This window comes from Scyliorhinus torazame, chromosome 21, assembly GCF_047496885.1.
Source record: "Scyliorhinus torazame isolate Kashiwa2021f chromosome 21, sScyTor2.1, whole genome shotgun sequence".
Classification (NCBI taxonomy): Eukaryota; Metazoa; Chordata; class Chondrichthyes; order Carcharhiniformes; family Scyliorhinidae; genus Scyliorhinus; species Scyliorhinus torazame.
This window is the reverse complement of record NC_092727.1, coordinates 45,432,317-45,444,753: the sequence shown is the minus strand read 5'-3', so window position 1 is coordinate 45,444,753 and position 12,437 is coordinate 45,432,317. Positions and strand designations below refer to the sequence as shown.

Below are 12,437 nucleotides of genomic sequence, written 5' to 3'. Positions count from 1 at the left end.
TCGGTGTCTGGATGGAGAGAGAGGGTCGGTGTCTGGATGGAGAGAGAGGGTCGGTGTCTGGATGGAGAGAGGGGGTCGGTGTCTGGATGGAGAGAGGGGGTCGGTGTCTGGATGGAGCGAGAGGGTCGGTGTCTGGATGGAGAGAGGGGGTCGGTGTCTGGATGGAGAGAGGGGGTCGGTGTCTTGATGAAGAGAGAGGGTCGGTGTCTGGATGGAGAGACAGGGCCGGTGTCTGGATGGAGAGAGGGGGTCGGTGTCTGGATGGAGAGAGGGGGTCGGTGTCTGGATGGAGAGAGAGGGTCGGTGTCTGGATGGAGAGAGAGGGTCGGTGTCTGGATGGAGAGAGAGGGTCGGTGTCTGGATGGAGAGAGGGGGTCGGTGTCTGGATGGAGAGAGGGGGTCGGTGTCTGGATGGAGAGAGAGGGTCGGTGTCTGAATGGAGAGAGGGGGTCGGTGTTTGGATGGAGAGAGGGGTCGGTGTCTTGATGAAGAGAGAGGGTCGGTGTCTGGATGGAGAGAGGGGGCCGGTGTCTGGATGGAGAGAGGGGGTCGGTGTCTGGATGGAGAGAGGGGGTCGGTGTCTGGATGGAGAGAGAGGGTCGGAGTCTGGATGGAGAGAGAGGGTCGGTGTCTGGATGGAGAGAGGGGGTCGGTGTCTGGATGGAGAGAGGTGGTCAGTGTCTGGATGGAGCGAGGGGGTCGGTGTCTGGATGGAGAGAGGGGGTCGGTGTCTGGATGGGGAGAGAGAGAGAGAGGCTCAGTTTTGGGAGGAGAACGTGGGTGAAGTTCTTTGTTGGGAGGGAGAGGGAGAGAGAGAGAAGTTTATTGTTGGGAGGGAGAGAGAGAGAAGTTTATTGTTGGGAGGGAGAGAGAGAGAAGTTTATTGTTGGGAGGGAGAGAGAGAGAGAAGTTTATTGTTGGGAGGGAGAGAGAGAGAGAAGTTTATTGTTGGGAGGGAGAGGGAGAGAGAGAGAGAGTTTATTGTTGGGAGGGAGAGAGAGAGAAGTTTATTGTTGGGAGGGAGAGAGAGAGAAGTTTATTGTTGGGAGGGAGAGGGAGAGAAGTTTATTGTTGGGTGGGAGAGAGAGAGAAGTTTATTGTTGGGAGGGAGAGAGAGAGAGAAGTTTATTGTTGGGAGGGAGAGAGAGAAGTTTATTGTTGGGAGGGAGAGAGAGAGAGAAGTTTATTGTTGGGAGGGCGAGAGAGAGAGAGAGAAGTTTATTATTGGGAGGGAGAGAGAGAAGTTTATTGTCAGGATGGAGAGAGAGAGAGAAGTTTATAGTCAGGAGGGAGAGAAAGAGAAGTTTATTGTCAGCAGGGAGAGAGAGAGAGAGAAGTTTATAGTCAGGAGGGAGAGAGAGAGAAGTTTATTGTCGGGAGGGAGAGAGGGAGAAGTTTATTGTTGGGAGGGAGAGAGAGAGAGAAGTTTATTGTTGGGAGGGAGAGAGAGAAGTTTATTGTTGGGAGGGAGAGAGAGAGAGAGGTTTATTGTTGGGGGGAGAGAGAGAGAGAAGTTTATTTAAGGGAGGCAGAGAAAGAGAAGTTTATTGTTGGGAGGGGGGAGAGAGAGAGAAATTTATTGTTGGAAGGGAGAGAGAGAAGTTTGTTGTCAGGAGGGAGAGAGAGAGAAGTTTATTGTTGGGAGGAAGAGAGTAGCTTATTGTAGGGAGGGAGAGAGAAGTTTATTGTCGGGAGGGAGAGAGAGAGAAGTTTATTGTTGGGAGGGAGAGAGAGAGAGAAGTTTATTGTTGGGAGGAAGAGAGAAGCTTATTGTAGGGAGGGAGAGAGAAGTTTATTGCTGGGAGGGAGAGAGAGAGAAGTTTATTGTTGGGAGGGAGAGAGAGAGAGAAGTTTATTGTTAGGAGGGAGAGGGAGAGAGAGAGAGAGATAAGTTTATTGTTGGGAGGGAGAGAGAGAGAGAAGTTTATTGTTGGGAGGCAGAGAGAGAGAAGTTTATTGTTGGGAGGGAGAGAGTGAGAGAAGTTTATTGTTGGGAGGGAGAGAGAGAGAGAAGTTTATTATTGGGAGGGAGAGAGAGAAGTTTGTTGTCAGGAGGGAGAGAGAGAGAAGTTTATTGTTGGGAGGAAGAGAGAAGCTTATTGTAGGGAGGGAGAGAGAAGTTTATTGTCGGGAGGGAGAGAGAGAGAAGTTTATTGTTGGGAGGGAGAGAGAGAGAGAAGTTTATTGTTGGGAGGAAGAGAGAAGCTTATTGTAGGGAGGGAGAGAGAAGTTTATTGTCGGGAGGGAGAGAGAGAGAAGTTTATTGTTGGGAGGGAGAGAGAGAGAGAAGTTTATTGTTAGGAGGGAGAGGGAGAGAGAGAGAGAGATAAGTTTATTGTTGGGAGGGAGAGAGAGAGAGAGAAGTTTATTGTTGGGAGGGAGAGAGAGAGAGAGAAGTTTATTGTTGGGAGGGAGAGAGAGAGAAGTTTATTGTTGGGAGGGAGAGAGTGAGAGAAGTTTATTGTTGGGAGGGAGAGAGAGAGAGAAGTTTATTATTGGGAGGGAGAGAGAGAAGTTTGTTGTCAGGAGGGAGAGAGAGAGAAGTTTATTGTTGGGAGGAAGAGAGAAGCTTATTGTTGGGAGGGAGAGAGATGTTTATTGTCGGGAGGGAGAGAGAGAGAAGTTTATTGTTGGGAGGGAGAGAGAGAGAGAAGTTTATTGTTAGGAGGGAGAGGGAGGGAGAGAGTGAGAGAAGTTTATTGTTGGGAGGGAGAGAGAGAGAGAAGTTTATTATTGGGAGGGAGAGAGAGAAGTTTATTGTTGGGAGGGAGAGAGAGAGAAGTTTATTGTCAGGAGGGAGAGAGAGAGAGAGAAGTTTATTGTTGGGAGGGAGAGAGAGAGAAGTTTATTGTTGGGAGGGAGAGAGAAGTTTATTGTCGGGAATGAGAGAGAGAGAAGTTTATTGTTGGGAGGGAGGGAGAGAGAGAAGTTTATTGTCAGGAGGGAGAGAGAGAAGTTTATAGTCAGGAGGGAGAGAGAGAGAAGTTTATTGTCAGGAGGGAGAGAGAGAGAGAGAGAAGTTTATAGTCAGGAGGGAGAGAGAGAGAGAAGTTGATTGTCGGGAGGGAGAGAGAGAGAGAAGTTTATTGTTGGGAGAGAGAGAGAGAGAGAGAAGTTTATTGTTGGGAGGGGGAGAGAGAGAAGTTTATTGTCAGGAAGGAGAGAGAGAGAGAGAAGTTTATAGTCAGGAGAGAGAGAGAAGTTTATTGTCGGGAGGGAGAGAGAGAGAAGTTTATTGTTGGGAGGGAGAGAGAGAAAAAAGTTTATTGTTGGGAGGGAGAGAGAGAGAAGTTTATTGTTGGGAGGGAGAGAGAGAGAGAGATTTATTGTTGGGAGGGAGAGAGAGAAGTTTATTGTTGGGAGGGAGAGAGAGAGAGAAGTTTATTGTTGGGAGGGAGAGAGTGAGAGAAGTTTATTGTTGGGCGGGAGAGAGAGTGAGATGTTTATTGTTGGGAGGGAGAGAGAGAAGTTTATTGGTGGGAGGGAGAGAGAGAGAAGTTTATTGTTGGGAGGGAGAGAGAGAGAAGTTTATTGTTGGGAGGCAGAGAGAGAGAAGTTTATTGTTGGGAGGGGGGAGAGAGAGAGAGAAATTTATTGTTGGGAGGGAGAGAGAGAGAGAAGTTTATTATTGGGAGGGAGAGAGAGAAGTTTGGTGTCAGGAGGAAGAGAGAGAGAAGTTTATTGTTGGGAGGGAGAGAGAAGCTTATTGTTGGGAGGGAGAGAGAAGTTTATTGTTGGGAGGGAGAGAGAGAGAAGTTTATTGTTGGGAGGGAGAGAGAGAAGTTTAGTGTTGGGAGGGAGAGAGTGAGAGAAGTTTATTGTTGGGAGGGAGAGAGAGAGAGAAGTTTATTATTGGGAGGGAGAGAGAGAAGTTTGTTGTCAGGAGGGAGAGAGAGAAGTTTATTGTTGGGAGGGAGAGAGAAGTTTATTGTCGGGAGGGAGAGAGAGAGAAGTTTATTGTTGGGAGGGAGAGAGAGAGAGAAGTTTATTGTTGGGAGGGAGAGAGAGAGAAGTTTATTGTTGGGAGGGAGAGAGAGAGAAGTTTATTGTTGGGAGGGAGAGAGTGAGAGAAGTTTATTGTTGGGAGGGAGAGAGAGAGAGAAGTTTATTATTGGGAGGGAGAGAGAGAAGTTTGTTGTCAGGAGGGAGAGAGAGAGAAGTTTATTGTCGGGAGGGAGAGAGAGAGAAGTTTGTTGTTGGGAGGGAGAGAGAGAGAGAAGTTTATAGTCAGTAGGGAGAGAGAGAGAAGTTTATTGTCGGGAGGGAGAGAGAGAGAAGTTTATTGATGGGAGGGAGAGAGAGAGAGAGAAGTTTATAGTCAGGAGGGAGTGAGAGAGAAGTTTATTGTCAGGAGGGAGAGAGAGAGAGAGAAGTTTGTTGTCAGGAGGGAGAGAGAGAGAAGTTTATTGTCGGGAGGGAGAGAGAGAGAAGTTTATTGTTGGGAGGGAGAGAGAGAGAGAGAAGTTTATAGTCAGTAGGGAGAGAGAGAGAAGTTTATTGTCGGGAGGGAGAGAGAGAGAAGTTTATTGATGGGAGGGAGAGAGAGAGAGAGAAGTTTATAGTCAGGAGGGAGAGAGAGAAATTTGTTGTCAGGAGGAAGAGAGAGAGAAGTTTATTGTTGGGAGGGAGAGAGAAGTTTATTGTCGGGAGGGGGAGAGAGAGAGAGAAGTTTAGAGTCAGGAGGGAGAGAGAGAGAAGTTTATTGTCAGGAGGGAGAGAGAGAGAGAGAGAAGTTTATAGTCAGGAGGGAGAGAGAGAGAGAAGTTTATTGTCGGGAGGGAGAGAGAGAGAAGTTTATTGTTGGGACGGAGAGAGAGAGAAGTTTATTATTGGGAGAGAGAGAGAGAGAAGTTTATTGTTGGGAGGGAGAGAGAGAGAAGTTTATAGTCGGGAGGGAGAGAGAAGTTTATTGTCGGGAGGGAGAGAGAGAGATGTTTATTGTTGGGAGGGAGAGAGAGAGAGAAGTTTATTGTTGGGAGAGAGAGAGAGAAGTTTATTGTTGGGAGGGAGAGAGAGAGAGAGGTTTATTGTTGGGAGGGCGAGAGAGAGAGAAGTTTATTGTTGGGAGGGAGAGAGTGAGAGAAGTTTATTGTTGGGAGGGAGAGAGAGTGAGACGTTTATTGTTGGGAGGGAGAGAGAGAAGTTTATTGGTGGGAGGGAGAGAGAGCAAAGTTTATTGTTGGGCGGGAGAGAGAGAGAAGTTTATTGTTGGGAGGCAGAGAGAGAGAAGTTTATTGTTGGGAGGGGGGAGAGAGAGAGAAATTTATTGTTGGGAGGGAGAGAGGGAGAGAGAGAAGTTTATTATTGGGAGGGAGAGAGAGAGAAGTTTATTGTTGGGAGGGAGAGAGAGAGATAAGTTTATTGTTGGGAGGGAAAGAGAGAGAGAAGTTTATTGTTGGGAGGGAGAGAGAGAGAGAGAGAAGTTTATTGTTGGGAGGGAGAGAGAGAGAGAAGTTTATTGTTGGGAGGGAGAGAGAGAGAGAGAGAGAGAAGTTTATTGTTGGGAGGGAGAGAGAGAGAGAGAAGTTTATTGTTGGGGGAGAGAGAGAGAGAGAGAGAAGTTTATTGTTGGGAGGGAGAGAGAGAGAGAGAAAAGTTTATTGTTGGGAGGGAGAGAGAGAGTGAAGTTTATTGTTGGGAGGGCGAGAGAGAGAAGTTTATTGTTGTGAGGGAGAGAGAGAGAAAAGTTTATTGTCGCGAGGGAAAGTGAGGGTCAGTGTTGGGAGGAGACAAGTTCAGTTGTAGGTACAGGCATTGAGCTGCAGGAGAGTATCTTGTCTCACCTCTCCTGTTCTTTCCTGTTATTTCTGTCTCGGGGAGTGGGATCATTATTGAGTTTGCTCTAGTGACTGAAATGAATCAAAAACAATTAATGACCTCGACTTGATAAATAGTTGTTAGTGGAAAATCCAACTGATGCTTTCTTTTTAAATAGTCGGTCTGACGCTGGGTGTGGAGTTGTAGACATTTCCAGGCACCCCAATGGAAAAACTGTTATCCTGGTCAAAACTAAACCGGCAGCAGTGTGCCTCTCTAACGCTGTGTCCGAGGGAGCTGCTATCTCAGGTGTGATGTTTCCAAATAGGGAAGGTAGAGCATTAAAAAAAACCATATGGTCGAACAGGAGGAAAAGCTGTGAGTAAGTCTGCAAGAGAGGAATCTGCAATACCATATGACCATGAAAAGATAGAAGTTATTTGTCCCAAGTCTCCTTGAATTGCAAATTCCAGGGCAGCACGGTGGTGCAGTGGTTAGCATTGCTGTCTCACGGTGCCGAGGTCCCAGGTTCGATTCCGACCCTGGGTCACTGTCTGTGTGGAGTTTGCACATTCTCCCCGTGTTTGCGTGGGTTTCGCCCCCACAACCCAAAGATGTGCAGCGTAGGTGGATTGGCCACGCTAAATTGCCCCTTAATTGGAAAAAATGAATTGGGTATTCTAAATTTATTTTTAAAACTTGCAAATTCCACTGGTTGCTTTGACCTCTCAACTGTCACCTCCGCCCTCCCTCAGCCACCTGCTGTGGAAACACTCCTCAATGTGTCTCTAATCAGCCAGATGTGACAATTCCAATGCTTTCCAGTGTGGCCTCCATTCTTTAACATGAGCCCATCAGAAACATGCACCTACTCCTATTCACCATAACCCCTGTGACCTACGTTGCCTTCGGGTCCAACTGTGCCTTGAATTTAACATTCTCATCCTGGTGTTCAAGTCCCTCCATTACCCCTCTCTTTCCTATCTCTGTAACCTTCTCCAGCCTGACACCTCTGGCCTCTTGTGCATCGCTGATTTTCTTTATCCCACTTTTGGGATTGCTGTGTTTTCTGAGCCCTAAGCTCTGGAATTCTGTCACTAAATCTCTGCGACTTACTCACGTCCTTTAAAGATGCGCCTTAAAACCTACCTGTTTGAACAATCTTTCACCGGCTCGGCCTAATAATTCCTCCACTTTCTCGCTGACAATTTTTAAAATCCGAAAATGCTCCTGTAAAGTACCCAAGCAAGTAATGCACTACATGGGCAGCACGGTAGCACAAGTGGATAGCACTGTGGCTTCACAGCGCCAGGGTCCCAGGTTCGATTCCCCACTGGGTCACTGTCTGTGCGGAGTCTGCACGTTCTCCCCATGTCTGCGTGGGTTTCCTCCCACAGTCCAAAGACGTGCAGGTTAGGTGGATTGCCCATGATAAATTGCCCTTAGTGACCAAAAAGGTTAGGAGGGGTTATTGGGTTACGGGGATAGGGTGGAAGTGAGGGCTTAAGTGGGTCGGTGCAGACTCGATGGGCTGAATGGCCTTCTTCTGCACTGTATGTTCTATGTTCTATCCTTTTACCAGCCCGACAGTAATAGGCTATTTGACTGCAGGAGGCAGGATAACTAAGCCTGGCTGAGACCTGTGGGCACTTTGTGTTTCCCAACAGATGAAAATTGAGATGAAGGATCTCCACCCATCCCAAATTTATATATGCCCTGCAGCCTGGACACGAATAAGCCGCGTCCGTCAGTGGGAAGCTTAAGAGCAACTTTGGATGTCATTCTTCCCCAAACCAAATGATTGTTTTGCCCCACCCAAGCCTGAGTAATGCCGCAAAGCAATTCCCAGACCACAAGCAATTTGAGTGACAGGCTAGGACACTTGAGAGGACAGTTAAAAGTCAACCGCAAGGTTATGGGGCTGGATAATGTGGACAAGTGTGAGGTTATGCAGTGTGGTGGGAAGAATGGAGTCACAGGCTATTTTCTAAATGGGAAAAGTCTTAAGAAATCCGAAGCAGAAAGGGACTTAAGAGAATCTTGAACAAGGACTCCTAAGATTAACGTGCAGGTTCAGTCGGCAGTTAGGAAGGCAAATGCAATCACTTCTCGGCCTTTTGGCTAAGATCAAGTGTAGTAGCCTTTTGGCTTAGATCTGGTATGTCTCTCTTGTGGGGACCATGAATTGGATTCAATTTGAATTTGAATTGGTTTTTGGAGCAGGCAAGGAGCTGGATTAGGGGTTCACCCCTGACCACACTCTGAGCCCTGGCTTGGTAACTCAGAAAAAGTTTTTTAAAAAAGGAACGCAAATGCAATGCTAGCATTCATGTCGAGAGGACTAGAATACAAGACCAGGGATGTACTTCTGAGGCTGTATAAAGCTCTGATCAGACCCCATTTGGAGTATTGTGAGCAGTTCTGGGCCCCGTATCTAAGGAAGGATGTGCTGGCCTTGGAAAGGGTCCAGAGGAGGTTCACAAGAATGATCCCTGGAATGAAGAGCTTGTCATATGAGGAGCGGTTGAGGACTCTGGGTCTGTACTCATTGAAGTTTAGAAGGATGGGGAATCTTATTGAAACTTACAGCATTCTGAGAGGCCTGGATAGAGTAGACATGGAAAGGATGTTTTCAGTTGTAGGAAAAACTAGAACCCGAGGAGGGCACAGTCTCAGACTGAAGCGATGATCTCTTAAAACTGACTTGAGGAGGAATTTTTTCAGCCAGAGGGTGGCGAATCTGTGGAACTCATTGCTGCAGGAGGCTGTGGAGGCCAAATCATTTGAGTGTCTTTAAGACAGAGATAGAAAGGTCCTTGATTAATAAGGGGATCAGGGCAGGAGAATGGAGAGGAGAAAAATATCAGCCATGATTGAATAGTGGAGCAGATTCGATGGGCCGAATGGCCTAATTCTGCCCCTCTGTCTTATGGTCTTACGAATAAGGATGTCAGGTCACCTTTCAGAAACAATGTTAGTAAATCGGTTGTGTTTTAATGACCGCCCAACAGCTACAAGGTCACTGCTCACACCGTGATGTTCGATCGAGAATTCCCGGATCAATGAGGGAGTGATGATAAATTCTGTCAGGATAGTCTATAGCTTGGAGGAGAACTCTGAGACTCTGACCTTCTCATGATATTGCTGCTCATGACCTTCTTATTGATAGAGATCCTGAGGCTGGGACGTGCAGTTTCGAGTACCTGAGCTCTTGTTCTTGGAGAAGGGGGGGGGGGATTCTCTGCTCCCACTGGTGCAGCCCAGGCTTTGATCTTATCTCCTTTCTGTCTCCCAACAGGTTTATCAATGCCAGGCGGCGTATTCTACAGCCGATGCTCGATGCCAGTAATCCCGACCCAGCTCCTAAAGCCAAGAAAATCAAATCCCAACACCGGCCGACTCAGCGCTTCTGGCCGGACTCAATCGCAGCAGGAGTGCTCCAGCAGCAAGGAGGGAATCCCAGCAACCCAGACAGTAAGTGTAACTGAGCATTCGCCTCATAGTCTTAGCACAGAGCCAGCCTCACTATACCGATGCCTGCAGCCGTAACTGCTACCACACTGGGCACCAGCGGTGTGGTGTGTGTGTGTCTTCTCTCTCGCTCGTTCTCCAGCCGCAATCTTACTGTCTTGACGTCAATTTCTCACCTTCCTGATTCTCTGTCGCTTTTTTCGCCCTCGTCCTTTCCTTCCATCTCTCCCTCCTGTCGATCTTTGCCCGATTCTTTCAATTGTGCCCCTGTTTCTTTAAACTGCACCCCACTCTCTTTCAATCGCACCCCCCGACTTTCAACCGCACCCCCGTCTATTTCAATCGCCCTCCGTCTCTTTCAATCACCCCCCGTCTCTTTCAATCGCCCCCCCGCCTCTTTCAATCACCCTGTCTCTTTCAATCGCCCCCCCCCGTCTCTTTCAACCGCGCCCCGTCTCTTTCAACCGCGCCCCCGTCTCTTTCAACCGCGCCCCCGTCTCTTTCAACCGCCCCCCCCCGTCTCTTTCAACCGCCCCCCCGTCTCTTTCAACCGCCCCCCCCCGTCTCTTTCAACCGCCCCCCCCCGTCTCTTTCAACCGCCCCCCCCCCGTCTCTTTCAACCGCCCTCCCCCCGTCTCTTTCAATCGCCCCCCCGTCTCTTTCAATCGCCCCCCCGTCTCTTTCAATCGCCCCCCCGTCTCTTTCAATCACCCGCCCGTCTCTTTCAATCACCCCGTCTCTTTCAACTGTGCCCCCTTTCAATCAACCCCCCGTTTCTTTCAATCGCCCCCCCCGTCTCTTTCAATCGCCCCCCCCCGTCTCTTTCAATCGCCCCCCCCGTCTCTTTCAATCGCCCCCCCGTCTCTTTCAATCGCCCCCCCCGTCTCTTTCAATCGCCCCCCGTCTCTTTCAATCACCCGCCCGTCTCTTTCAATCACCCCGTCTCTTTCAACTGTGCCCCCTTTCAATCAACCCCCGTCTCTTTCAATCGCCCCCCCGTCTCTTTCAATCGCCCCCCCCGTCTCTTTCAATCGCCCCCCGTCTCTTTCAATCGCCCCCCGTCTCTTTCAATCGCCCCCCCCCGTCTCTTTCAATCGCCCCCCCCGTCTCTTTCAATCGCCCCTCCGTCTCTTTCAATCGCCCCCCCGTCTCTTTCAATCGCCCCCCCGTCTCTTTCAATCGCCCCCCCCGTCTCTTTCAATCGCCCCCCGTCTCTTTCAATCGCCCCCCCCCCGTCTCTTTCAATCGCCCCCCCGTCTCTTTCAATCGCCCCTCCGTCTCTTTCAATCGCCCCCCCCGTCTCTTTCAATCGCCCCTCCGTCTCTTTCAATCGCCCCCCGTCTCTTTCAATCGCCCCCTCCGTCTCTTTCAATCGCCCACCCGTCTCTTTCAATCGCCCACCCGTCTCTTTCAATCGCCACCCCCCGTCTCTTTCAATCGCCCCACCCGTCTCTTTCAAAAGCCCACCCGTCTCTTTCAATCGCCCCCCCGTCTCTTTCAATCGATCCCCCGTCTCTTTCAATCACCCCCCCCCCCGTCTCTTTCAATCGCCCCCCCGTTTCTTTCAATCGCCCCCCCGTTTCTTTCAATCGCCCCCCCATCTCTTTCAATCGCCCCCCCGTCTCTTTCAATCGCCCCCCCGTTTCTTTCAATCGCCCCCCCGTTTCTTTCAATCGCCCCCCCGTCTCTTTCAATCGCCCCCCCGTCTCTTTCAATCACCCGCCCGTCTCTTTCAATCACCCCGTCTCTTTCAACTGTGCCCCCTTTCAATCAACCCCCCATTTCTTTCAGTCGCCCCCCCGTTTCTTTCAATCGCCCCCCCGTTTCTTTCAATCGCCCCCCCGTCTCTTTCAATCGCCCCCCCCGTCTCTTTCAATCGCCCCCCCGTCTCTTTCAATCACCCGCCCATCTCTTTCAATCACCCCGTCTCTTTCAACTGTGCCCCCTTTCAATCAACCCCCCGTCTCTTTCAATCGCCCCACCCCGTCTCTTTCAATCGCCCCCCCCCTCGTCTCTTTCAATCGCCCCCACCCGTCTCTTTCAATCGCCCCCCCGTCTCTTTCAATCGCCCCCCCCCGTCTCTTTCAATCGCCCCCCGTCTCTTTCAATCGCCCCCCGTCTCTTTCAATCCCCCCCCCCCCGTCTCTTTTAATCGCCCCCCGTCTCTTTCAATCGCCCCTCCGTCTCTTTCAATCGCCCCCGTCTCTTTCAATCGCCCCCCCCCCCGTCTCTTTCAATCGCCCCCCCCCGTCTCTTTAAATCGCCCCCCCCCGTCTCTTTCAATCGCCCCCCCCCCCCGTCTCTTTCAATCGCCCCCTGTCTCTTTCAATCGCCCCCCCCGTCTCTTTCAATCGCCCCTCCGTCTCTTTCAATCGCCCCCCATCTCTTTCAATCGCCCCCCCCCGTCTCTTTCAATCGCCCCCCCCCCGTCTCTTTCAATCGCCCCCCCCCCCCGTCTCTTTCAATCACCCCCCCCCCCCCGTCTCTTTCAATCGCCCACCCGTCTCTTTCAATCGCCACCCCCCGTCTCTTTCAATCGCCCACCCGTCTCTTTCAATCGCCCACCCGTCTCTTTCAAAAGCCCACCCGTCTCTTTCAATCGCTCCCCCGTCTCTTTCAATCGCCCCCCCCGTCTCTTTCAATCGCCCCCCCCCATCTCTTTCAATCGCCCCCCCCCCCGTCTCTTTCAATCGCCCCCCCATCTCTTTCAATCGCCCCTGTCTCTTTCAATCGCCCGTCTCTTTCAATTGCCCCCCCTCTCTTTCAAATGCCCCCATCTCTTTCTTCTCCCCCCCCCCGTCTCTTTCTTCCTCCCCCGTCTCTTTCTTCTCCCTTCGCCCCCGTCTCTTTCTCCCCCCCGTCTCTTTCTTCTCCCCCCCCCCCTTTCTTCTCCCCCCCTGTCTCTTTCTTCTCCCCCCGTCTCTTTCATCTCCCCCCCCCCCGTCTCTTTCATCTCCCCCCCCCCCATCTCTTTCTTCTCCCCCACCCCCCCCCCCGTCTCTTTCTTCTCCCCCCGTCTCTTTCTTCTCCCTTCCCCCCCCCATTTCTTTCTCCCCCCCCCCATCTCTTTCTTCTCCCCCTCGTCTCTTTCTTCTCCCACCTGATGCGGCCATCAATTCACTGAGAGACACGTTGAGAAGTAAACCGTGGTTTTAATCAGCTTACAACTGAGCCTGCCTGTGACCGTCTGCCCTTATACTTCCTGTAAG

At 50.4% G+C, this 12,437-nt stretch overlaps 1 protein-coding gene and 1 non-coding gene across 12 annotated transcripts in view; both read left to right on the top strand.

The window, feature by feature from the left end:
• Positions 1-12,437, top strand: part of pknox2 (pbx/knotted 1 homeobox 2) — a 786,965-nt gene that overhangs the window by 765,605 nt on the left and 8,923 nt on the right. For all 11 annotated transcript variants that reach the window (XM_072486729.1, XM_072486738.1, XM_072486735.1 and 8 more), the window contains one exon: positions 9,056-9,231. In XM_072486729.1, coding sequence (XP_072342830.1) covers positions 9,056-9,231 — 176 coding nt within the window. The remainder of the gene's footprint in view (positions 1-9,055; positions 9,232-12,437) is intronic.
• Positions 7,859-8,050, top strand: LOC140398755 (U2 spliceosomal RNA). The gene has a single exon (XR_011937544.1). It is a non-coding gene; the product is annotated as a U2 spliceosomal RNA (small nuclear RNA).